This window comes from Prionailurus viverrinus, chromosome C1, assembly GCF_022837055.1.
Source record: "Prionailurus viverrinus isolate Anna chromosome C1, UM_Priviv_1.0, whole genome shotgun sequence".
Taxonomy (NCBI): Eukaryota; Metazoa; Chordata; class Mammalia; order Carnivora; family Felidae; genus Prionailurus; species Prionailurus viverrinus.
Genome location: NC_062568.1, coordinates 119,494,527 through 119,522,023, shown reverse-complemented (window position 1 = coordinate 119,522,023; position 27,497 = coordinate 119,494,527). Strand labels below are relative to the sequence as shown.

At 41.2% G+C, this 27,497-nt stretch overlaps 1 protein-coding gene across 2 annotated transcripts; it reads left to right on the top strand.

The window, feature by feature from the left end:
• Window positions 1–883: 883 nt before the first annotated feature.
• On the top strand, window positions 884–21,391 carry CD53 (CD53 molecule). Of its 2 annotated transcripts, XM_047872167.1 has the most exons (9): window positions 902–1,029; window positions 3,555–3,838; window positions 14,688–14,767; window positions 15,615–15,791; window positions 17,255–17,329; window positions 17,839–17,934; window positions 18,462–18,542; window positions 19,619–19,702; window positions 20,521–21,391. In XM_047872167.1, exons 3-9 carry the CDS (start codon window positions 14,705–14,707, stop codon window positions 20,590–20,592), a joined length of 648 nt encoding a protein of 215 aa, XP_047728123.1. In that variant the 5' UTR covers window positions 902–1,029; window positions 3,555–3,838; window positions 14,688–14,704; the 3' UTR covers window positions 20,593–21,391. The 2 variants fall into 2 exon arrangements, with proteins under 2 accessions (XP_047728122.1, XP_047728123.1); XM_047872166.1 differs by lacking the exon at window positions 3,555–3,838 and having other exon boundaries at window positions 884–1,029.
• Window positions 21,392–27,497: the final 6,106 nt, after the last annotated feature.

The window sequence follows — 27,497 nt, the reverse complement described above, 5'->3', positions numbered from 1 at the left end:
AACTTGAAGTCAACCACAAGAAAGAATTTGGAAAGACCACAAATACATGGAGGTTAAAGAACATCCAATTCTTGTGTTTCTTAGTTGTATAATCTTGAGCCGAATATCTAAACTTTTTGAACCTCTGTTTTCTCATCTGTTAGTGGGGATATAACAGTAAATATCTAGAAGGATTATTATTAGATATTACCATGAATAAACTGAAGGGGAGAGGCTGAGGTTGTACCACAGAGTTGGAAGAGATAAAGCTGGAATTGAACCCAGAGCTTTGGGTCCTAAATCTGGGGCTTCCTTTACTAACCAAATCATTTCTACTAGTGTCCTTTCGATTGTGTCTTGGGGTTTACCCTTGACAATAACCTTAAACAAGGAAAATCCAACTTCTGAGACACAGAAGTCTAGAAACGACAGCCCAATTCAACAGGAGATGAGAGATCTTCTGGAAGGCAGCTGGAGAGAGGGTGGGGAGAGGGCCAAGGGCCTTAAGACACATTCCTGTCTCAGTCCTAGAAAACTTTTAAAATAATTATTCTTGGGTTCTACTCCAGTCTCAGTCTACCAAATGGAGAGCCAGGCATACTTATTCTTGAGCAGATCCACAAGTAATTCTAAGATGTCACCTCGATTGAGAAGCACTGAGTTTTTCTAGACAAAAATCAATGCCCAAATCACCCTAGAACCCACAAGTGCTCACCGATTAGTGCCTGGACCAGCTCGGTCTTTGACTTTTCATGGGTTTCATAGAAACAAGTTTAGATATTTGTGTGGGTCGTGGGAGTAGGTGTTTAACAGGCCACGGGAGAAGGAGTATCTCTGTACCTCTTGAGGCTCAAGAAGGTGGGCAGAGCCTCACTTCCTCCCTCTCTTCAACTGGGCTTCCTGTCGTCACAGCGTGAGCACATTTATTTTCCATTCACTTCTCCTTTTACACAAATAGCCCCGGACATCCGTGTTACCAGCCTTGTCGTGGCCATTTCAAGTATAATCACCAATCCTGCCTGAAGAACTGAGCGAAAGTGCCTGCAAAAGGTAAGATTGGTGATATTTTCATTGGACTTGAGAGCAAAGACCTGAACCATATTGTGTGGGATAGGGTATCTTCTTAGGAGTCTCCGTAGATCTCTCTAGTAAGCCTAAAACCTCCTGCAACTTCTATTTCACAGATATTTAGTGCATGAAGGTAGAAAGACCAAGATCCTAGCACCCCTCAAAAGGCAAGCAGGCCAGAAAGACTTTTCAATTAATTGGTTCTCATTATCTGATACCTCTTTGGGTCAGGGCATTTATATGCTTAAGTTGCTTCAGAACTTGAATTTTTGTGTAGTCATTTCTGATGTCTGGAGCCCTCTGTGTAACATGAAATTGTGGAGATTTCATACATGTTCAGGTCTCTTAGAAGACCGATCTTGTAATTTTAAGGTGAGGAGAGAGCCAACAGCCAGAGCCTTAAGAAAGGCAGCTGGAAGATGGCAGTTCTTAATTTTACAAATTTTTATGAATCTCACTGTGATTCCTCAGAGCCACTAAATAGAAGGACAGCTACAAATGACAACACCCAGCTCAGAGTCAGGAACACAGAGAATGCCCACTGCCTGTATATCAAGAGGTAAAAACTGAATGCGCCTAAGAGATGCTTAGATTGATTGTTTTCAAATAGCAGAAAGAACATTGTGATCCTCAGTGTTCAGCCAAACCCTGCCAAATGTATACATCAGTATACAAAATGTAAATATTGATAAACATAATATGACATGCACCAACCAACAAAACTTGATATTGTAACCATTTCTAATTCATGCCATGTAACGAATGACTGTGGCCTCCTGGACTCAGAAAGTCATGGCCAAGCTCTGGTTCTGGTGGTCTGTGACCACCATAGTAGTTACTGGATGTCAGGTGACCACAGGAAACACTGAATATCAGAGCTTTTTCCTTCCAAGACCCGCAAGAATCTCAACTGATCATACCCTGGAGGAGACAGAAAAGTCCTCAAGGACCATACCCACCCACCTAACAATGAGGGATAGCAATGCCACCGAGGGCTTTAGATTCCCAAAGCACCTCAGGGGCCGCTGAGCCACAAATTAAAAAATTTTTATTTTATTTGTTTAAGATTTTGTTTTAAGTAATCTCTACGCCCAGCGTGGGGCTCGAACTTACAACCTCGAGATCAAGAGTCGCATGCTCTACTGACCGACTCACCCAAGACCAGACTTTTTAATGAATTCATTTAATAATCATATGTTCAGTGCCTCCTGGAGCCAGGCGCTGTGCTCTGGAAGATACTGGTGGGGAGGCAGAGTAGCAAGGTAGAGACTGGTCCCGAAAATAGTCCTGCCCTTCAGGAACTCCTGTGGAAGATAAGAGATATCAGACGTGTATGTTATCAGATGTGTATGTGTATGTGTATGTGTATGTGTATGATATCAGATGTGTAAGTGCTGTGGAAAGACAACTGAGCAAAGGCAGAGTCTTAGCTGCTGGCTGAACAAAGAAGTTTTACTTCTCAATCTCCACCAGAATCTGCACTGTTTTGAAATTGCGGTTGGTTTGGAGCAGAGACTGAGCTGAAGCATGATTTCCTGTGTTGTTTTCCCTGTGAGCCAATTAAGAGTACTTAGCCTTTAAATGAAAGGATTGGGCGCCTTTATGCCCACAGGGAATGATTCAAAGCCCATCCCTGTGCACTTGAGGCTGCTAAGCCACTTCTCCTTCGGTAATTGACCGGCACAAACCGGCAAGATCAAGCTCCATTGGTCTTTGATTCCTGGTGTCCTCTGGTTGACCTCTGACCACCCAGAGGGCTTCAGACACCAGATCTGAAACCTGTTCCCCTTCCTCAGCCCCAGCCCACAGCATAAGAACAGCTAAGCGTTGTGCTAAGTGCTGGAGACAGGGAAAGCTGGTGCTTATCAATCTCAAAGCGTTTGTAGATTCTGGTATGGAGCACAGACACGACCACACACAAATACAGCACAATGTGATCTTTTCTGCAATGGAGGGTAAGTGCAGAAAATGTGGTAGGCATGTTGGAGTGTGCCGTGGGAAGGAAGTGACTGCTTTGGGTCGTTTTCAAAGAAGTATGACTTTGCTATGGAGACGGGGGGTAAACGGCGTTCCAGGTAGGGCACAGTATATGCACACTTAAAGAAGTGTGACCCTCCCACCCCCCAGACATATTTGAAACGAGAGTAAGCAAGTCAGGCTGTAGTGCAAGCCATGGCTGCAGGAGCACAGGAAGTGGAAATCTCCCTCTCTGCCTTGGATCTAGAACCCTTGAACCTGAAAGTGAGAAGCAAGACCAAACAACTGGGCGGGTAGTAGGTCTAGGGGTACGCTGAGATGTCAGAATTGATGGCATGTGGCCTGAAATGAGGGTGAAGGGGCAGATTTTTTACTCCTCAATCTCTATTTCCCCCAGATTAGGGTGAAGTTCGTAGCTTTTTTCGAGGTTATGCCCTGTCTCTCTCTCGCGCGCGCGCGCGCACGCCTTCTGTTCCAGGAAACGCTATGTTGATTTAGTTACAGTGGTTTGGTTTGTGTTCTTATATTAGTCCTCCCCCAGCACTTCCTGTACTGAGTACCCAGTGTGTGCGATCACCCCAGGCCCACAGACTGGGTATCTGCACTCAGGAAGCTCCGGGCCCCAAGAGCCCCTGCAGGTACAAAATCCTGAAGCAAAGAAACTGAAGAGAGAAGACTGCTACACACAGTAGGCCTCCAGGGTGGCTGCTGGGCCAGAGGAGGCAAGGACTGCAGCTGGAGTGTGACTGTGGGAAAGCTGTCTGGACACAGCTTTCTTCTTTGAGAAGAAGGGAGCCATTTCCAAAGCCATTGGGTGAGCGTTCAGACCTCTGTGTTGGGGTACAGAGGCAAGTCCTCTATTCAGTCCCCCACGTCACAAGCACACAGGAGGCTTCCTACCCAAGCAGTAACATCAGTACATCATAGCTATGGCCAAGAGCTGTCATCATTCCAAACAGAGCACTATTTTCCAAGTGTGAGAATGTTGTTACTTCAGTGGAATTTAGAGGTTATTGAAGTTCGAATAAAGTGTTCAGCTCATAGTGAGAGCCCAGGAAATGTTAGCTATTCTTGTAACATTCTAAACTGGTTATTTTCCAGGTAGGGTGAAACTTGTCCAAAATCATACAATTAAATAGTAATTCCTGATTCTCAATGGGATGCTCCTTCCTCCCCATTACACTATACTCTCTTTCCTTATAAACTTTCTTATAAACATAAAGAAATCTCCAGTACACTTTAACATGAGCAAACATAAAGAACATGACTTAATTATAAATCCAGTTGATCTGACATCAAGATGCTAACAAATCAAATATTTAAAATATATTTAATTTGTCAAAGTTTTGTTTGACATTTTATATTTCAGGAGAACTGGATTGAGGAATGGGGGTGAGAAATCATTTTGATACCTCATGTCTTTTAAATTTGGACTCATAGCTTAATAATCTATATCAGGAGCAAATAGAGGCTCTAAAGAATCATCCCGTGGTTTGTTCTTCTAAAAACAGCTCCTGTGGAATCTCAGTATTTATACCATTAGGGAATTATGTGATGTAATGACTTAAAGATCAGAATTCCTTAGATTATTTACTCACATTCAACTCCTTCTCTGTCTCTTTAAATTCAGACTTAAAGAAAACTTGCAAAAACACTAGGAAGAATTTCTGAACCCCCCTTCCCCTAGATTTCCCAAATAGTAACTTTTTATCACATTTTCTTTATCCTTCCTTGACTTTCTCTTTGGGGGTAATTGCTGGCCTAATATCCTTTCCCACAGAGTACTTTACCGTGTATTTTCTACAAACAAAAGCATTTTCTTACATAACCACTTTATATTCATCAAAATAGGCAATTTACACGGATGCAATACTGTTAACAATCTATAGGTTTTATTCAGATTGCATCTGAATTAGTATCCCATTAGTATCTTTATGGAGACTGGAAATCTCTGATCACACATTGCTTTTAACTGTCCTGTTTCTTCAGTCTCCTTCTGCTTGGAACAATTTCTGAGTCTTTCCTTGTATTTCATGACATTGATATTCTTGAAGCGTAGAGGTAAGCTATTTTCTAGAATGCCTCTATATTTGGTTGTCTCCTGTTTCTTCATTACTGGATTCAGGTTATTCAAACTTTTTATGGGAATACTACATAAGCAGCTTTAATTATCCTACAGAGAAACATGCTTGCTTTGGACATAGCTTGCCTGAATGCACCCATAGATGGGTTTCTAGGACAGGGACCCTTCACAGGAAACCTCCACATACTTTTAGCAAAGGGAAACACAACCTCTAAGAAATGAGCCTCCAAGATCATCTGGATTTGTCTTTCCTCATTTTTTCCCTCCTCTTCGGTTCTTCCTTCTTTCTCTCTTCTACAGATCACTAATTTCTCTCCCTGATCACAGCTTTGAAAAGGAAAAAGTTTTCACCAGACCACAATTTTGGGGAGAACTAAGATGACAAACACATTCCTTGGACAAAGTGACGGAGAAATGAGGGGAAACTAATGCATCAACGTGGATGGTTTGGTTTAATTTTATTTGAGTATCACCTCTCCCCCTGCAATTGCTTATTACTTCCTCAAAGAGACATACTTGGATAACCCCCATTCCTCCTCAGCCACTGCTCACAAGGGTTCACGCTGAAGGATGGAAGGAGTCCTCCTGGGGCTCCTCACACGGCAGGGCTGTGAGTTGGATTGGGAAGTGAGAGACACAACATGGAGCCTGGGGCAGCAGAAGGAAGGTGGGCTAGGAGGCTGCGAGACGTTGCCTTGTGCCCTATGTTTGCTGTTCATTAGCTGGGTGACCTTGCACCAGTAAATAAGATTTATTTGTGAAGAAGTTGGCATTGTACAGGGTTCAGTGAACTCTATCATCTATTTAAATTTATTTTGGCCTGAACTCGGGGGCCCTCTTCGAGAACAGATTTTCTTTCCTATTTAGAAAAATCTTGTGTGAATCAAGGCCCCACTTTCCTTCACTGATGAACCACAAACCTCTGCAGTCTCTGTGTAGAAAGGGATAGGAAGCCAACAGTCACCTTGATGAATATCTTGTCCTTCTGTGTAAATTGGCAAATAGATCCACATAGAGAAAAATGTCTAGAAAGGTGTTCATCAAAAATGTCAGTTGTGGTTATCTTTGGATATAGGGTTTCAGAAGATTTTTATGCTTTACACTTGTACTTTCTTTATTGTTTGAATTTTTTTGCAGAGGGTGAACAAAGATTTTTTTTTTTTAACGTTTATTTATTTTTGAGACAGAGAGAGACAGAGCATGAACGGGGGAGGGTCACAGAGAGAGGGAGACACAGAATCTGAAACAGGCTCCAGGCTCTGAGCTGTCAGCACAGAGCCCAACGCGGGGCTTGAACCCACAGACCATGAGATCATGACCTGAGCCAAAGTCGGATGCTTAACCGACCGAGCCACCCAGACGCCCCAACAAAGATTTTTTTTTTAAGTGTTTACCCAAAAATGAATCAAGCAAAGGATTATTAAAGGCCTTCTGGTCCCTGATGTATTTTATTCCTGAAAATCTAGCAGGAAGCCTGGGGTTGCCCTTAGGAATGGACTGGTAGGGAAGCTCTAAACTTGATCTTTTATGCATAGGGGCACTTGTACCCCAATGTTTATAGCAGCACTTTCAATAACAGCCAAATTATGTAAAGAGCTTAAATGTCCATCAGCTGACGAATGGATAAAGGAGATATGGTTTATATACTCAATGGAATACTACTTGGCAATGAGAAAGAATGAAATCTGGCCATTTGTAGCAATGTGGATGGAACTGGAGAGTGTTACACTAAGTGAAATAAGTCAGGCAGAGACAGACAGATACCATGTTTTCACTCATATGTGGATCCTGAGAAACTTAACAGAAGACCAGGGGGGACGAAAAGTGGTGGGGGAAGGGGGGGAAGGAGGCAAACCATAGAGGCTCTTAAATACTGAGAACAAACTGAGAGGTGATGGGGTTGGGGGAGAGGGGAAAGTGGGTGATGGGCACTGAGGAGGGCACCTGTTGGGATGAGCACTGGGTGTTGTATGGAAACCAATTTGACAATAAATTATATTTAATATAAATACAATAAAATACACAAAAAAAGAGAAATAAAACACATTTTCACTCAAAGAATAAATAAATAAACGATCTTTTAGTCAGTGTTCACTGAACCAAGCACTCTGATGCTGAGCCATCCAGGAAATGTTATCTCATCTAACCCCCTGAACACCCTGTGAACCGTATGTGAATATCACTGTTTTAAAGATGAGACAGTTGTGAAAGAGAGGTTACACAGGTTACCCCAGGCCACATTGCTGGCATGCAGCACTACCAGAATTCACAACTAGGTCCATCTGATTCCACTACTAGTGTTTATCAAACTGTGTTCCATGGAACACTATGTTCTTTGAGTTATTATAAGTAATCTTGTAAGAACAGGTGTGTGGTAACAATGTACATTAGTGTATGACAAGTTGCTCAGAAGTCGTTCGTTAAAAGAACTATTTATTGCTTTTTCTTTTATTTTTATTTAATCCTGTTTACTTCCAAAACTATTTGACCATGGATTCCTTTCAGTCCCTATGGTTTTGTTTGTTTGCTTGATTTTGTTTGGGGAACACTTATTAACATCTCATAAATATAACAGGCTGCATAACACTGAAGCTATCTTTCTGTGGTTCCAAGAATGGATCACATAAGGCTGTATTGAATTGATAGCTTCTTGAAGCTTCTGTCCCAACCTTAGCCACTTTTTTGTTTTTTAAGTTTGTTTTTAGCCACTTCTTTGTTTTTTTTAAGTTTGTTTGTTTGTTTGTTTACTCATTTATTTATTTATTTTTGAGACAGAGAGGGAGAGAGAGAGAGAGTACACAAGAGCAGGGGAGGAGCAGAGAGAGAGGGGGAGAGAGGATCCCAAGCAGGCTCCACGCTGTCAGTGCATAGCCCGAGGTGGGGCTCAAACTTACAAACCAAGAGATCATGACCTGAGCCAAAACCAAGAGATGAACGCTTAACTGACTGAGCCACACAGGTGCCCCCCAACCTTAGCCATTCCTAAGCTTGACTGCATTCAAGACTAGATTCGATGACCCCGCAAGTATGGGTTTAAAAAGGGGGGAGGGATTGAACTAGGTATGCACATGATGGTTTACTAGCCCAAGATCATTGCTTGGAGGAAACTAAAAAGTGAGCTTCATCCCTGGCCTCCACAGCGGGCCGTGGGAGATGGCCACAGCTAACTGCAGTTTCATCACAGGAAGCTGATGTCAGGGACTTTCTTCACTGAACCATGAGTCATGGGGCTGGGCCACAGATTCTGACTGCAGAGAGATATCAGTTCTTCCAGACCGTGGGGTCGGAAGGGGCAGGAGCTCATAACTGGCACAGTCACAAGGAAGAAAACGGGGTGGGGGGGTGGGGGAGCAGAGTGCTGTTCTATCTGGGTTAATACAAAAAGTGGGGCCATCACTGCATGTGATAAAAGTAGTGACCATCTCCACCAAATAGGCAGCTTTTCTCCTTCAACTGGTGGGAGTCTCAGCAAGTGGAAAATCATGGAAAGAGAAACAAGAGGTTTTTCTTCCTGTCGAAGGGAAGAATCAGGAGGGCTATTTGCAGGTCTCTGGCTGCCTCATTAGTTGGTGCTTTGTGGATACTTCAATGACGGGGGCCTGAAGCAGGTCTCACAGAATCCCAGGATGTTGGGGAAGAGGTGACCTTAGGAGGCATCTGGCCCAACCTTCTGTGTAAGTTATTGGCCCACGTCCAAAAGTTTAGCTTCTTGGTGCATAAATCTCAAGCCCAAGGCTTCCGATGCTGCCGTGTCACGTTTATTCCACTCCATCAGCTTATTTAGGGTTAATGGACAAAGGTTTATTGAAGAATCGCACTTTTTTTTAGTGTGATCAGGGGACTGTGTAAGATCTCGAGGATTCAAAGATGAATAAACTAGCTCCTACCCTCAAGGAGCTCACATTCCAGAGAGGAAAGAGAGAATTATAAGACAAAGTGGCTAGGGCAATAATGGAGATGTGTAGGTATTACAGGCACTCCTTGTGGGGAGTAGGCTGGGGTGTGGAGAAGTAGACACACTCAGAGAGGGCTTCCTGGAAGAGTGACACTGGAGCCGAGTGTCAGGATGAATAGTGGCTAACCAAAGTAAGGGGTCAGAGGGAGAGAAAGGGACAAATTCCAGCAAAGAGCACAGGTAAAGAGGAGCCACTAAAACAAGTACTCAGTGTTGCTCGCTAGACAGGGGATGTTGCCACAAGTTTGGAGAAATGGACAGGAACAAATTAGGAAGGGCCTTTTGACATATGCGTACATGCCTAAAACTCTCACGACAGTCAAGGTAACATATTCATCACTTCCAAAAGAAGTTATTTGTGGTCTTTTGCAATCCCTTTCTCCTGCCTGTCTCTATTCTCCTTTTATTTATCTAACACTGCCACTACCATCACTTTCCTCTACCTCCGTCCCCAGTGACTGATCTGCTTGCTTTCTGTTGCTATATATCAGTTTTCATTTCCAGAATGGTATAGAACTGGAATCATACAGTATGGATCTTCTTTCTGTCTTTGTTCATCCACCATAATTATTTGGAGATTTATCAGCGCTGTGTCGTGTATCAACAGTTGACTTTTTATTTTTTCCAGAGTAGTGCACCATTTCATAGCTATATCAACTTGTTTTCCTGTTCATCTGTTGATGGACCTTGGGTTGTTTCCAGTTTGGGGCTATTACAGATAAAGCTGCAATGAACATTCTTGGATAAGTCTGTATGACCATATGCTTTTTGTTCTCTTGGTAAATTCTTTGGAGTGGCGTGGCTGAATCATATGATAAGTGTATGTTTAGCTTTTCACAAAACTGGCAAAATGTTTTTCAAAGTGGATATACCATTTTACATTTTCACCAAAACCATAGCCTTATGAGTCCCTGGTATGGTCAGTTTTTTGTCTTTGGTTTTTGTTGTTGTTGTTTGTTTGTTTGTTTTTGTTTTAATTTTAGCCGCTCTAGGAGGTACGGGTATCTCATTTCCCCAATTTACATTTCCCTAATGATTAATGAAGTAGAGTACTTTTTCATGTACATATTCTCCATCCATGTGTCTTCTTTGGTGAACTATCTGTTCATATCTTCTGTCCATTTTTATTTTTTTATTTTTTTATTTAAAAAAAATGTTTATTTATTTTGAGAGAGAGCGCACGTGCAAGCAGGGGGAGGGGCAGAGAAGAGGGAGAGAGAGAATCCCAAGCAGGCTCCACACTGAGTGGGGAGCCCAACATGGGGCTCAGTCTCAGATCTCACAACCGTGAGATCATGACCAGAGCCGAAATCAAGAGTTGGATGCTTAACTGACTGAGCAGCCCAGGCGCCCTGTCCATTTTTAAATGGGACTCTTTGTCTTCTGAGTTTTGAGAATATGTTGTCACAAACGGGAGGATTTTCTTCTTTCTCATGGCTGAACAATGTTATTTTGTATATTTATACCACATTTTCTTTATTGAAGTTTGGACCTAGGTTGTTTTCCTGTCTTGGCTATTGTCAATAATGTTACAATATATGTGGGGCTGCAGATATTTGAGACCGTGATTTCCTCTCCTTTGGATATATACCCAGAAGTGGGATTGCTGGATCGTAGGGTAGTTCTATTTTTAATTTTTTTTTTTTTTTTTTTTAGAAACTTCCATACTGTTTTCCATAGTGGCTGTAACCAACTTACAGTCCCACCAACAGTGCAACGAAGGTTGTCTTTCTCCATGTCCTCTCACTACTTGTTCTCTTATTTTTTTGATGATAGCCATTCTAACAGGTATGAGGTGATACCTCATTGCAGTTTTGAATTGCATTTCCCAACCCAATGGTTAGATGTTGAGCATCTTTTTATGTACCTATTGTCCACCTGTGTGTCTTTTTTGGAAAAATGTCCATTCACTTGCTCTGCCCATTTTTTAAAAAAGTTTTATTTATTTACTGTGAGAGAGAGAGAGAAAGAAAGAGAGAGTGGGGAAGGAGCAAGGAGAGAGGGAGAGAGCAAGAATCCCAAGCAGTCCCTGCATTGTCAGCATGGAGCCTGAGGCAGGCTCGAATTCACAAATTGTGAGATCATGACCTGAGCCAAAATCTAAAGTCAGATGCTTAACCAACTGAGCCAGCCAGGCGCCCCCTTCTCCTCATTTTAAAATCAGATTTTACTTTTTGTTTATTGCTATTGAGTTGTAGGAGTTCTTTATATATTGTGAATATTAACCTCTTCCCAGATATATGATGCAAATATTATTTCCCATTAAGTAGGTTGTCTGTTCATTTTGTTGATGGTTTCCTTTACTGTGCAGAAGCTTTTTAGATTGATACAGACCAGTTGCTTATTTTTGCATTTGTTGCCTTTGTTTCTGGTGTCATATCTGAAAAATCCTTGCCAAAACTAAATGTCAAGGAGCTTTCCTTTTATGTTTTCTCCTAGGAGTTTTGTGGTTCCAAGTCTTACATTCAAGTCTTTATGCCATTTTTATTTTATTTTTGTGATTGGTGGAAGATAGGGGTCCAGTTCAATTCATTCGCAATGTGGCTGTCCAGGTTTCCGTACACAATTTATTGAAGAGACTGCCTTTTCCCATTGTATGTGCTTGGCTCCTTTGCTGTAAATAAATTAACCACATATGCATGGGTTTATTTCTGGGCTTTATATTCTGTTCCATTGATTTATGTGTTTGTTTTTTATGCCAACATCATACTGTTTTAATTACTATAGCTTTGTAATAGATTTTGACATTAAAACATATAATGCTTCTAGTTTTGTTTTTCTTTCTCAAGATTTCTTTGGCTATTCAGGGTCTTCTGTGGTTCCACATAAATTTTAGAATTGTTTATTTTGTATCTGCGCAAAATGCCATTGAAATTTTTATAGGGATTGCATTTAATCCATGGATTACTCTGGGTGGTATGGACATTTGAACAACATTAATTCTTCCAATCCAAGAGCATAGAATATATTTCCATTTATTTGTGTCTTCTTACATTGCTTTCATCAGTTTCTTGTTGTTTTCAGTGTCCAGGATCTTTTACCACTTTGGTTAAACTTATTCCTAAGCATTTTATTCATTATATTTTATTTCATTTTAATGTTTATTTTTTAAGAGAGAGAGAGAGAGAGAGAGAGAGTGCAAGCGGGGAAGGGGCAGAGAGAGAGAGGGAGACACAGAATCCAAAGCAGGCTCCGGGCTCTGAGCTGTCAGCACAGAGCCTGATGTGGGGCTTGAACCCATGAACTGTGAAATCATGACCTGAGCAGAAGTTGGATACTCAACCGACTGAGCCACCCAGGCACCCCAGCATTTTATTCTTTTTGATGAAATTTTAAATGAGATTGTTTTCTTAACTTCTCTTGCTGATAATTCATTACTAAATGTTCTTTAATCCAATTGGCTATCTTGTGTCATACCTGGAATATTTAGAGCATTTCATTTACTGTGCTATTAATATGGCTAGAGTTGAGAATATTCGCTTTCTATTTTCCCCATCTGTTCTTTGTTTTTCTTTTAGTCTGTGCAGGTTGCTATAACACACTACTACAGACAGAGTAATTTACAAACCACAGAAATTTACTTCTCACAGTTCTGAACCCTGGAAGTCTGAGATCAGGATGCTAACATGGTCAGGCGAGGCCACTCTTGAGTTGCAGACCTTTTGTTGTGTCCTCACAAGGTGGAAGGAGCTAGCAAGCTCTCTGGGGTCTCTTTTAGAAGAGCTCTAATCCCATTCAGGAGGGTTCTACTCTCATGACCTAACTACCTCCCAAAGGCTCCACCTCCTAACACTATCACATTGGGCATTAAGATTTCAACATGTGGATGTTGTGGGGACACAGACATTCAGACCACAGCAGTTTCCTTTTTCCTCTTTTTAGGTTTCTTTCAACTAATCTAGTAGTTTAAAATAATTTTTATCTCCCTTGCTTGCTTATTAATTACAATTCTTTGTTTTGTTATTGTAGAGGTTGCCTTATGGTTTATACTTTACATCTCTAACTCACCAGAGTCTATCCTCAAGTGACATTACCACAACACACATGAGAACCTTATAATAGTATATTTCCATGTCTCCCTTCCCAGAGAGTTCCTTTCAGACTAAATAATCACGGGTTTCACTTACTGAGTCCTGGCCATATATCAGTCTCTGTTGTAAGATCACTTCATCTTTACACCCACCCTAGGAGACATAAGTATTTACCCCATTTTACATAGGAACAAATTGTGACTATAGACGTCAAGTCAGTTTCCAAATCTCACGTAGCTGTTTAGTGGCATAGGTGGAAGTTGAATTCAAGTTTGACCTCAAAGCTACTACTTATAGCAGAGGTAGATCTACTACCTCTACTACTATGCAGTAGGTCGTCATACCTTTTTTTAACCTCTCAAGTATATCCAGACGCATTTATAATCTAATTGATTTTGTTTTAACTTGGTTAAAATTATGGGGAAATGGGGGGTTAAAAATTATGGGGTTAAATTATGGGGATTAAGAAAAATCCTGAGGGTCAAGACAAGAAGGAGAAGGAGAAAGAGAAGGACAAAGTAAAGGAAAAGGAAAATAGTACCAAGTAAGTTTACGTATTTGGTCTTTCCAACAGAGAAGATTATTCTATTGTAGGATACAAATAGCTCATGAGGCTTAGACAGGCTGGATGACCTATCCCTCAAGACCATCTGATTTCTGGCTGCTGTTAAGAGGGTAGAAGCAATGGATTATACATGCAATCTATATACTAGAAAAGGCATAGTTCTAACGGGAAAAAACCAATAAATTGACATTCTGCTTTATGGATCAGTCTTACGTGCAGTTTTAAAATATGAGTTACTCTAGGGAAACTAACTGTGTCTGACAGAAAATTCACAACTGTGTATCCAGATCTCTAGAACTGAGGATGAGGCTTTGCACATTAATGTCCTTGCTGGGAAATGAAATTATATTTTTTAAAAAATCAAGCTCCAATTTCTACCCCTTTTCATTTCTTCATTGGGTATTGGTTAGCCAGTTTTACCTCTGCTGTAAGATTCACATCTTCTGGAGGGTAGGTACCGGAGAGTCATGGTTATATCTCTCACTGTATCTAGGACAGAAAACATCATAAACGTTGCTTCAATAAAAGCATGAATCAGACATAGGTTCCCTACCCCCATTTTCATGTGGAGAGGTTTACAGACCACATGTGGTATGTACATGCATCTCAGGGCATTTAAAGAACAGGCTGATCAAGTCACTGACCTTCTCCACAGCTGATGAATCAGCTGATTAATGCCTGACCCCTGGTCACCTTCTTGAGTGCCCAAGCACTAGTCTCTGAGAATTGGCTTAGTGGTGTCACTGTGACTCACTCTCCTCTGAGAGCAGCTCCATGGGTTTCTTCTACAGCACCTAATTCAGCGGTAAGCATTCTTGGCTTGCAGAATTGGAGCCAAAGTGAGTGTCCAAGATAAACCGATTGGTACCTCAATGCAGAGATCGAGAGATCCGGGAGTTTGGGGAAACTTCCCAGAGGAGAGTCGCAGCTCAAACCCAGGGTGATGCTGGAGATTTTAAACCTTGAACATTTGTGTCCTCTCTTCTCTGGTGCCAGGTCACTTACCTCCTCTTTTCTTTCACTTTTTAGGGCAAGAATATCCCAGCATGGGCATGAGTGGCTTGAAATTGCTGAAGTACGTTCTGTTTTTCTTCAACTTGCTCTTTTGGGTAAGTGTGTTTCTTCCCAGCGTGACTGAGCTCACCTCCTCCCGGCTACACTCTATTTCTCGGTCCTCTACTGAAGAGTCCGCTACGAAGAGCAACCCATGCGTGTTGGAATGACATAACCAGCTTAGAACAAGGGAGTGATAATTTCCTCCCCTTTTCCCATCCTGCCATAGGATATGCTTATACAATTGAAAAGTACCAGTGCAGTTATTTATAGGTGGGCTGTTTCTCTCTCTGGGGACTTTAGGCGACTACTGCTCACTGCTGACATCTACGGGTGAGAAACCTGACACTCTACGTTCTGTGTATAAATGACTCTTTTTCTTGCTCTCCCCTCCCCCCAGTCCCTTAGACAAATAGCTGATTGAAAAGGAAGCCCCCTTTTTGGGGAAAGTTTCACTGTACCAAATTCAGCAATTGAACTTCAAACAGAGAATCGGTTTGTACTCAAGTGTCTATGAGAAGATTCTTAAAAGTTTGGCTTCTCTAGCTTTCTGCCTAGCAAGATCAACTTCTCACCCAGGGCCTCCTCTCTAACGGTTGTGGTTTCCAAAGGGAAGACCACGTGTAAGCCGTTGTGGGAACAAGGAGTGGGGGATCTGAAGCACGAAGATACTGTATTACTCACAGGAAGGAGCTTCCCCTGCTATCTGATATGGGTGGGATGAAGCATGAGTAGGACATCACGGGAAGAAGCTAGGGTCACCTCTCTTCTGGATGCATGGGGAAAGCTGGGGAAAGAGGTTGCTCATGACAGTCTCCATAGAACCAATGGAAAGAGCTGATTCTAATTTGAAGTGAGAATGTGAGCAGATATTCAAAAGTGTTGCGGAATTCTTTCTTTCAGTTTTGTGGCTGCTGCATTTTGGGCTTTGGGATCTATCTCTTGATCCACAACAACCTCTGGTTGCTCCCCTTCCTCCCACTGGGCAATGTGCTTGTCATCGTGGGCTCCATTATCATGGTGGTTGCCTTCCTGGGATGCATGGGCTCCATCAAGGAGAACAAGTGCCTGCTTATGTCGGTGAGTCCTTTGCAGCAGATGTGGTACCCTAGGTAGAGGGACGTGATGCCCTAAGCCCCAGGCAAGATATTTCTTGGTGGCTAATCTATGGTCACAGGGAGATCATAGGAACATAAGATTGGCACTTTAGACCATCTGAGTCTGTCTAGACCACTAGTATTTTGTTTCTGACTGGGATCCCAGGGATGGGTGGCAGAGGACACTGCTATCCTCCTTGGGATTCATTTTACAGTGTTACTAATGACCCGCATCATAATTTCCCTTTATGGCATTTTATTTCTTCATGTCTGGTTGAAATCGAGTGTCATCCATCTGCCTAAGTGCTCTTCACATTAGTACGTATTTTGAGGATCTGAGTCAGAGTCACTAAGTGGTGGAAAATCTACTCTCTAGATTCTTCTGAGTACTGTGGCCCTCCTAAAAGGAGGCAGAAGATGCTTCTCTATCTCAGATCTGCACAAGGCACACTAGAGTGTGATGACGCAGCTTAGGTGAAGGCCTAGGTGGCAGCCATTGTGATCTAACATGAGAGATGCTAGAACCTTTCAGTTGCTCCCTGTCAGTTAAGTATCCTGAGGAGAACCCTTAGACTTAGGTTTTGTTTGTAAGCTCTCTGAAGGAAGTCTCCTTGTTGCTCTAGTAGACCCAGAATAGTACTTGCTGTAACAGTGCCACTCCGTCCATAAGTAAGTGTTCCCAGTTGCCTTGGTTCTTCCTTAAGTCATTGGTCAATCTCTTTTCCTTTATGAATCAACTCAAACTGGAGCCAAGAGATAGAATTAAGAAGTCCCTGTTCTCAGATAGCTCTCAGATTAATGGCAAAAGATGGGAGATGATAGACACAGGGAAAAGGTAAAGCCGCCAAGATTAGTGTTGGGATAAAAAGGTGAAGGAGAGGGAATAAGTGAAAATGTGTTTTCTGTGGTGTGTGATTAGCATAGAGGGAGCAAGCTTCTCCAGTTGGAGATAAATAAGGGTTAGGAGGGTGACGAGAATACCTCTTCTCCCCATCTGTACAGGGCTCCTCTCAACTTCCACTATCACCTGCCCCCACCCCAAACTAGCCCTGATCTTGCAGAAAGGACCAGGCCCCAAACTCCAAAGGCACATAGGTTAGTTTGCTGGTCTTTTGTTCAGCTTTCAAAAAGCCAATGCCAAAATTGCTTCATTGATTCAACAAATAATATTGCATATGCATTATGCGCCTGGAATTGGGTAGGCACAATGGGAAGGGGAGAACAAAGTTACAAGACAGTTGATCTGCCCTCCAGAGACTTGGGGTCTAGTTGTAGAAAAATGACACACATCCCTCATAAAACAAGAGAAGGTTTATGAATGTCCGAGCAGGCAGGAACAGGAGCCTCTGCACATGTGCAAAGACATACCTAGATGTTTCCAGCGTGGCTTGGGAGTAAGGGAAGAATGGGAATCAGCACTGTGAGCATGTCTCTGCTTTGCTTCAGTTCTTTATCCTGCTGCTGATTATCCTCCTTGCGGAGGTGACCTTGGCCATCCTGCTCTTCGTGTATGAACAGAAGGTAAGCTACAAAGAGCACAACTCGTATTTCTGGCCGTAGGGAAGAAGTTGGCCCCAAATAAATCCTATAATAGAGGTAGAAGCAAAGTGGAAAAGGGATGGAAGAAGAAAAATCAACTGTAACTGGGGAGAGGAAAAAAATTCTTAAAGGAGATTGCCATTGAGTCATGCTTTGAAGCATGAATAGGAAGAGCTATAAAAACAAGTTTATCTTCCTCCTACTTACTTTTCTCCATGTTTGGCAGTAGAAAATGTCTGTCTCCATGCCTAAGAGAGCCCATGCTTTGGTTGTCCCTCTTCCTCTGAAAAACTAGAGTTCTGGAAGGGCAAGAGATCACCACCACGCACCATCTTCCTGTATATATACTCCCTCTTGTCACACCCTTAGCTCTGAGGAGATCATTTGGAAGGAAGGAGCAAATGGAACCACTAGCCTATACTAGAAATTGCTTATTCCTTGAACTCACCTGCTTTTTATAATGTCTCCTCTGCTGGGATGTGCCCGCCCAGCTGAATAAGTATGTGTCTGAGAGCCTGACTACCAGCATCCAGAAATACAGCTCGGACAACAGCACCAGGGAGATGTGGGATTCCATCCAGTCATTGGTGAGTGTAGATGAAATCCTCCTCAGCTCAATCAGATTTGATTTTCCAACCTCAGTCCCTGGGGGCTAGAAGGACCTTCCTTTCTTGAAAGTTCCAGAATTTAAGGTCCACAGTCCCTAAGTCAGAATAATGTTTAACAGTCACAAACTGGAGAGCACAGGAATCAGTTTGATTGGTACAAAATTGTCTACATTCTCTCATCCTTCCCAGTCTCAGGTAGGCTTATTATCTAAGTCCTACTGAGACGTAAGAAAGACTCAACCATGTCAGACTAAATCCGCTGTGTGTTTAATTTTTCATGTGTAAAATGTGAGTAAATTAAATATGCCCTCTCTGCTTCAAGCAACCTTATGTGATGGAAATGGTATGATGGATTTGAAAGTATTTTGTTCTCAGGAGCCATAGTAGCCCAGGTAATTCTGGATTTTTGGCTAGAGTCAGATATGAAGGGCCCACCTTCTCTCCAAGGTTCAATTTTCTTTCTGTTGACTTTCTAACCATCACATTCTTGGGGGTTTGGCTTTTAGCTGCAATGTTGTGGTGTCAATGGAACAAGTGATTGGAACGGTCACCCACCAGCATCTTGCCCCCAAGGTCCACAAGTTCAGGTAATTTTTTAAGCAATATTTCTGTTATTAATCTCTCTGGTTAAACTTTCAATTGTCTTAGAAACTCCAGTCATACTGAGCTTAATCGTCCCCGCCAGAAACAGGGAACCTTGGACAAAGTAGAGGCCAGGGAGACAACCCAGGTAACTAAACAAACTAGACAAAAGTTGTCCAGACAACTAGACAAAAGAAACAAAAAAGGAACAGCCTCATTTAGACTAGGAAGGCCATCACAAATCTTGCACTCTAAACTATTACATTACAGGGGGGAAGGTTTATGTGATGATAGTAGTAGATCTACATTTTTCTTGAGCAAAAATTAGGTCTTATTGTTGAAAGAGAAATTTGTAAAGGTGAGCTAGAAAAGCTTCTCCTTCTTCCTGTTTCTCTGCTCTTCTTTCTTGGAAAAGGCATCACCCAGCCCCTTGGTGAAATGCATCATAAGTGAAGGAGTGAGGAGTTGGGGAGAAAGATAGTTGGCGGAACTATTGAAACAACTGGTCCACTGAATTCAGACCTCCAGATTAAGCCCAGAGAAGAAGCCAAGGTCATATTCCCTCAAGATCAAGTTCCTAAATTCCTGTTACCCCATGTTATGTACCCTTGGGACTTTTTGAAAATCTCCAGACATTTTTAGGTCTGTGAAGAAAGACTGAAACACTCACCAACTAGAACTGCCCTGGAGCTTGGTAGGGCCATGATAGATTTACATTTCAACAGAAGCTGAGATGCAACCGAACCTAGAATTCCATGGGCTATATTCACTTTTAGTAATCCCAAGTCAGCAGTGAGAGTTCAAAAAACCTAAGGATATCTATTGCTGAGGTGTCTCTCAGGAGCTACTTTGACTCAGTGTGCAAAGATCTAGGACTTCTGCATCAGGTGTCACTGTAATGGTAACAACACCAGAAAGGGCTCTGTTTAATGTTTGCTGCTTGAAGCCTGTTTCTTCAACCATAGAAAGAAAATAAAAATGGTCTAAGGCATAAGACAAAATAGAAACTATCTTCTGAAATTAGCCTCCTGATAAAGTCAAATAATATAGTGTTATCATTTGTACTTGTGATTTTTTCTAGGGTTGCTATGCAAAAGCAAAACAGTGGTTTCATTCCAATTTCCTGCATGTTGGAATCATCACTATCTGTGTATGTGTGATCCAGGTAAGAACTTAGCCACAGGACTATCGTGAAGATTAAATTATTTAAGCCATGTAAGGTTTTAAAACACTACCAGGTACATAGTACATGCTCAATAAATATGAGCTTCCCCAGTCACGTAGCAAATGATGTCATTACCAATTTGAGGCATACAGAAAATATCCCGATCTATCGGGTCAACTTATCCCTAAGAGATATGATTGCTTCATAGTCAAATTAAAAGTCATCCAGCAGACCCCTACTTTGGTCATTCACTCAGCTGGGATTGAAAAGCTTGCAATAGATAAACATTCTATATGAAAATTTGGCCTTGTATGCTAAGCAGGAGTTGATAAAAGTTACAATCAATTTCCTCCTTGTTTCTCTGCTTAGCATGATAAGTCAGGGGCAAATTTTTTTATTGTGTGACATTTCTACTATTTTTATATACAAGTGTTTTGGGTGTGTCACAGAATAACTAAGAAATCGATCAAGAAGCTCACGGGGAAACAGTTTTTCTCTGCTTGGAAACCAAGGAGTCCCAGGGTATGTGTAGAGATGGCTCACTGCACAGAGTTGACTTGTGCAGAACTTGACTATACAAGTGACTTCTTAAGGAGACAAAGATGTCCCAACACTCTATCCTCTACTGTTTTTGCACCATCATCTCCCGCTGCCTTTCTAAAGCTAACTAAGGGAACGGAGAAGGAATTGGAAGTGATGGCAGGAAGGGTGGTTCCAGTGTGGGGAATACTTTGTTTTTCTCTAGGGCTAATCCCAGGGGTTATGGGAGAGATGGCTTCTCCTATGAAGACCTGATATTTTCCCAACTCTTTTCTCAGGTGTTGGGGATGTCCTTTGCGCTGACCTTGAACTGCCAGATTGATAAAACCAGCCAGGCCCTAGGGTTGTGACCCGCTACTGCCTTGTGCTGAAGAGGCTTATTTCATCTCTGGAAATGCAAAGTCATTTATAGCATGAAGCCCTAAATGGTCACCTCTTGGCCTGGTGTCTTTGTCCCCCTCTCATCTCTTCCCTGTTTTGGTCCCTGTCTCATACAACCAGAGAAGAGATGTGTTTGCTAGTCATTTCCCATCTCAAGCACCAGAACAATCATTCACCCACTCATGGAGACACACCTATGTCCCTCAAGGTGGTGACACTAATACCGACCATTTTTCAGACATGAGAGGCCAAGAGACCTCTGGCACTAATGGTTCAAGATCAAAGGATGAGTCTGGGACTTGAATCTTCGCATCTTCTTATTGTCAAATAACTCTCTAGCCTCCAAATGATGCCCTGTCCACTCTCCAAAGTCAAGCAAAAAGACACACTGAAGGGAGTTCTGGGGCCAGACTCACTGGATCACTGTTACAACCCCCTGCTTCCTTTTGGCTGGGCCTGGGCCTTGGCTACAGGAATGACAGAGTACTCTTTCTCCAAAGGGTAAGGTTTCTTTCAACTTCCTTATTACGGGCCTTATTGATTCATTCTGTCCTTCCAGAAGAAACTGTCTAGTGATTTGTATCCTGACTTCAGCCAATCTCAGCCTTTGATTTACATAGCTGTGGAGGAACTCAGCAGGACCAGTATCTCTGGTGGTTTAGCTGATAATCACATTCATAAGAATTCTGGTGTTATTTCTCTAGCAAATAAGGTTTTGTTAATGTACTATTTTAACTCTTCAATAAACAAAATAGCTTGTGATCTCAATCATTACATTCTTTTTCTTATATCTGAAATATATTTTTTGTGACTCAGTCTGAATGTCCTCCCAGCAGTCGATAAGTTATCAATTGTTGCATAACAAATTATTCCCAAACTTAGTGGCTGAGAACATAGACACATTATCTCATGTTCTTTTTGGTGAGTGGTGAACCTGGGAGCAGCTTAGCTGAGTGAGTCTGATTCGTGGTCTCTCACATGACTACAATCACTATGTCAGCCAGGGCTGCATTTATCTGAAGGCTGGACTGGAAAGGATGTACTTGCAAGATCTTTCACATGCCTCTTGGTCGGCCTCAGTTCTTTGCCACTTGCAACTTTCCACAGGGCTACTTTATGACATTGCAGTTGGTATCCCCCATTGCAAAACAGCCATGAGAGAATATGAAATACAGCACCCCAAACAAGCCATAATCCTTTATAATCTAACTCAGAAGTTCCATCGCATCAATCCTGCCATATTATATGCCTTAGAAGTGAGTCAAAAAGGTCAGCCCACACTCAAGGGCAGGAGATTATACAGGATGTGAATACCAGGGAGTGGAAATCACTGGGGGCCATCTTAGAGGCTGCCAACAACATCATGTCTTTTGGGCCAGGAAAAACTGAATTATATTGTCTAGAAGCTAAATTAAATGATTTAATAACCATATGTTACAAAGCATAAAATCAGAACGTATTTCGCACAGAACCGAATGTAGAGAAGGTAGAGAAAAGGACAGAAGAATTGGGTTTTTGTTCTTGAAGTTTTGTGTAAGATCTCCTGCCTCCCTTTAAGGAAAATTGGTCATTTTCGTGGTAGTTATAGGGAAACCTACATATTTTACACTTTCCTGAGGGAGACCAGGAACAGAGGACACGTTCTTTTGAGCACAAGTATCAAAAGTATCCCACATTCAACATGTACAAAACAAAACTTATTGTACCTTCCAAACCTGCTCCTCTTTTTTTGTTCCCCATATCAGTGAATGATAACACCAACCACCCAGGTGCCCTAGCCAGAAACCTGGGCTTTGTCCTGAACTCTAGCCTGTCCTTCACTCCAACATCCAGTCATTCATAAAGTTCTAACGGTTCACCTACCAGATACCCCATTCATCTATTTTTCCTATTTCATTTCTTGCCTGTATTCCTTCAATAGTCCACCATCTGTTCTCCTAGTATCCATCAGTGACCCCATTTAAGATATCTTCCATACAGCAGCCAAAAATAATATTTCTAAAACATAAATAGAAACAAGATACTTTCCTGCTCGAAACCCTCCAATACTATGTTTCTCTTAGGATAAAGTTCCTTATTATGTCTACTAGGCCCTACATATGTCCCACTCTTGGCTCTCCAGACTTACCTTTTATTCCACACTTTAGTTCTATTAAAGTTTACTTAGTTGCTCTGGGCTCTATCTATACAAACGGATTTCTCCCATTCATCCAATGATCGCTTTGTCTGGATAATTCCTACCCTCTCTCTAAGGTAGGTTTCCCTAGTATGACCAAGTTTAATATCTACCGAGGTCTTTGCAAGTATGAGACTGCTTGCTAAGAGCTTTATATACATCTCCCCATTTAAATATTGACAAAATGTCTTTTGTGAGTACCTCCATAATGCACTCATAGAAACTTCACAGATCTTATTACATTCTATTTTAACTCCTCTTTATTTGTCTCTATTAATTATTGGCCTAATCAAGTTAGAAAAAGAGAAAAGGCAAAAATTAACTATAAATAAAAATTGTGTCATAACCACAAATACAGTTCAGATTTTAAAGCTATAAATCTATAGCTGAAACTATACAATTAAAAAAAAAAATCTATGGGACGCCTGGGTGGCGCAGTCGGTTAAGCGTCTGACTTCAGCCAGGTCACCATCTCACGGTCCGTGAGTTGGAGCCCCGCGTCAGGCTCTGGGCTGATGGCTCAGAGCCTGGAGCCTGTTTCCGATTCTGTGTCTCCCTCTCTCTCTCTGCCCCTCCCCCGTTCATGCTCTGTCTCTCTCTGTCCCAAAAATAAATAAACGTTGAAAAAAAAATTTTTTAAAAAATCTAGGCCAATCATTTTGTTGGAAAAAAAATGTAGTTGCTATAAGCATTTGTCTAAAATAATAGAAACCATCTAAATTGACTCAAATAGCAAAAGGAGATTTCTGTTTCTGATAAGAAAGCAGACAATACTACTACACCAAACTGCCACTATAAACAACTAAAGTGCTAGATAAAAGCTTTAAAACGTTTTGTTAAGAGCACTATTTAGCTGGAATGAAAGTAAGGAATACTCAAGCCAGAGATGTTGTGATGACGAGAACCAGAGAGGTAAGAGGAATTTGAGGACATTTGCCAAACTAGGTGAACTTGGATATCGGTTTTCATGCACACGGGGTACAGGAGGCAAATTTTAGGGTCTGTCTAAGGTGGAGAGTTTAAGCAGAGATCTTTCCTCTTATAAGTCAGAGGCACCTAAGTGTTATATACACCTTAGTCAAAGACTAAACTAAAAATACCACTCACTTTCACCAAAGATTATGTGAAAATTTGTCCTCAACTTTGCAATTTAGCAGAGGAAGGCAATATCCCTAAAAAGTTGAATCCATAATCTGACCATTTGGCTTAAAGTGCAAATTTATAGTGTTTGAGTCATCTGCAAACTCTCAAACTAAAACTTTAGTTTAAAATAGTTCCAAACAAGAAGTTATCCCAAACTCTGGCAGAAGCAAAATGCGTACACTTTCTGAATGAGCCCACAATAATACCAATAATATTAATATTAATAAATATTAATGATATTAATAATAACAATTAAGGTCTCCATGAATCTCAAAAAGCAAACTTTTTATGAAATTGAACTACTCACAAATAAAATTCACTAAAAAATATGAGAATACAAGGCACCGTGAACCTAGAGAATCAACAAACAATAGGAATGGACCTACAAAACTTCAGATATTGTATTTACTTGAAACAAAATATAAATTGCCATGTTTTTCTATATTTAAGAAAATAAAGAACATCTTTAAGATGGGTGCAGAGAAAGAAAGAAAGAAAGAAAGAAAGAAAGAAAGAAAGAAAGAAGAAAGAAAGAAGAAAGAAAGAAAGAAAGACAAAGCATTTTAATTTTTATTTTTGAGACGGGGAGGGAGGACAGAAGGAGAAAGAGACAATCTTAAGCAGGTTTTATGCTAGCATGGAGCCTGACGTGGGACTTGATCTCAGAACCATGAGATCATGACCTGAGTGGAAATCAAGAGTCAGATGCTTAACCAACTGAGCCACCCAGGGGCCCCTAAGCATTTTGAAGGATGAAAATATGTAGTTGAATTTTTTTTCATTTAAATGAATATGCTAAAAAAAATTTTTTTTAGTATTTATTTACTTTTGAGAGAGACAGAGTATGAGCAGGGGAGGGGCAGAGAGAGAGGGAGACACAGAATCCGAAGCAGGCTCCAGGCTCTGAGCTGTCAGCACAGAGCCCGATGCGGGGCTCTAACCCACGAACCATGATATCATGACCTGAGTCGAAGTCAGATGCTTAATCAACTGAGCCACACAGGCATCCCTTAAATGAATATGTTTAAAAGGAGATTTGATACAACTAAAGTGAGACTAATAAACAGGACGATTTATATGAGGAAATTAACCAGAATGTAACTATAGTGGGTTGAACTTTGTCTCCCAAAAAAGTATATCCAAATTCTAATGCCTAGTACCAATAAATATGGCCTTATTTAGAACTAGGGTCCTTGAATATGAGATTAAATCAATGATCTTGAGATGAGATCACTCTATATTTAGGGTGAACCCTAAACCCAATGTCTCATGTCCTTATAAGAGAAAGGAGAGGGAGATTTTAAACTCATGTATGAAGACCCATCAGGCAAGGCCATGTGAAGACAGAGGCAGAGACTGAACAATGTATCTAAAGCCAGGGAACACCAAGGATTGCCAACAACTGCTAGAAGGTAAGAGGGTGACATGGAACAAATTCTTCTTCAGAAGGAAGAATTCTTGGGGTGCCTGGGTGGCTCAGTCGGTTAAAAATCCGACTTTGGCTCAGGTCATGATCTCCTAGTTCCTGAGTTCAAGCCCTGTGTTGAGCTCTGTGCTGACAGCTCAGAACCTGGAAACTGCTTCACATTCTGTGTCTCCCTCTCTCTCTGCCCTTCCCCTGCTCATGCCCTGTCTCTGCTCTGTCTCTCTCTCAAAACTGAATAAACATTAAAAATTTTTTTAAATAAAAAAAAAAAAGAAGAATTCTTCATCCAGAAGGAATCAACACAGAGAAACACTTTGATTTCGGACTTCTAGCCTTCAAAACTCTGAGGGAATAATTATATTTTGTTTGAAGCCACCAAATCGTGGTGATTTGTTCCAGCATCTCTGGGAGATTAATACAGTAGCATATAGAAAGTGTGAAAAATATGAAAGTGAGATTAAGAAATGATGAGGACAGAGTTACAGAGTCTAACATAAGTATAACTGGAGTTCCGGATAAAGGAGATACAATGCATAGTAGACAGAATACTTGAAGTCATAATACTTGAGAACATTCCAGAATGGATGAAAGGTAGGTACAATCCACAAATAAAAATCCAAATGAATTACTTTCATGAAAGAAAAAAAGAAAATCACATCTAGACACAGCATGGTGAACCTCAGTAAACAAAACAAAACAAACAAACAACAAAACAAAACAAAACAATTTAAGAACAGCAATAGAAGTTGTGGTTCCAGTAATAGGCAAACAGAATGGAATATTAGAGCACCAAGGTTACCTATGTTGAGAAGGTATGAACTACTACCACAAAGGTAGTAGCAGTAGGTAGTAGAAGGGAAGGAAAAAGAAGACACAGACAGGGAGGCAAACCATAAGAGACTCTTAAATAGAGAACAAACTAAGGGTTGCTGGAGGGGTGGGGGGGATGGGTTAAATGAGTGATGGGTATTAAGAGGGAACTTTTGGGGATGAATAGTGGGTGTCATAGGCAAGAGATGAATCACTGGGTTTTACTCCTAAAGACAAGACTACACTGTATGTTAACTAACTTGAATTTAAATTAAAAAATAGGAGAGAGAGAGAGAGAGAGAATGAAATAAAAACAAATAAATAAACAAACATTAAAAAAAAGCAAGGATGAAAATTAATGAGCTGACATCTCAAAAAGTTAGGAAAAGAATAGCAAATTAAAAACCTAAACATTTTTTAAAGAAGGGAAAAAATTGAAAAATCAGAAGTTAGAACTTACGAAACAAGGGGTGCCTGGGTGGCTCAGTCGGTTAAGGGTCCGATTTCAGCCAGGTCATGATCTCACAGTCTGTGAGTTCCAGCCCCATGTTGAGCTCTATGCTGACAGCTCAGAGCCTGGAGCCTGCTTTAGATTCTGTGTCTCCCTCTCTCTCTGCCTCTTCCTCACACACACTCTGTCTCTCAAAAATGAATAAACATTTAAAAAAATTAGAAAACAAACACAAGCAAAGTCCCAAGTTTGTTCTTTCAAAAGAATAATAACATTGACAAATCTCTGGTGGTAAGACTGGGAGGTGGAAGGGAGGGCGGAAGGGAGAAAGGGAATTGAAAGGGGGACATCACTGTAGATGCTACAATGACATTAAACGGATAATAAGAGCATCATCTATCAGCATAAGCTAGGTAACGATGCAGTAAAAGAAAACAATGAAGATTTACTTCTTGCTTTTGTTATGTGTCTATTGTTGACAGAGGGCTTCTTCTCTAGAATACGCATCTAAGTTTAGGTTAGGGAAGAGGCTTTGGCTGTTTTGTTCACTGATGTATTACCAGTAAACATGAATGGAGAATGAATAGGTCTATGGAAGCTGCTTCACCTCCAATGAAGGAATGAATGAGAAATTACAGTTTCAAGAGCAGGAAGAAAGAAGCAATAAAGAAGAGATATACGAAGAAAACAAAACTTTTCTTCCTGTGTTACTGGCGCACTGGCCAAACTGTTACATGGCCACCTCTAATTGCAATGAAGCCTGGGAACATGACTGTTCAAACACAATTTACCTTCTGTTGGTAAAGGAGAGTGAATACTGGGTAGATGGCTGATAATGCCTGCCACCAGAACCATATCTACCACATTT

Coding starts and splice junctions, on each gene's coding strand:
- CD53 (XM_047872166.1), top strand. CDS start 14,705: ATGGGCATGAGTGGCTTGAAATTGCTGAAGTACGTTCTGTTTTTCTTC. Junction 15,792..17,254: donor ACAAGTGCCTGCTTATGTCG/GTGAGTCCTTTG, acceptor GCTTTGCTTCAG/TTCTTTATCCTGCTGCTGAT. Junction 17,330..17,838: donor TCTTCGTGTATGAACAGAAG/GTAAGCTACAAA, acceptor GTGCCCGCCCAG/CTGAATAAGTATGTGTCTGA.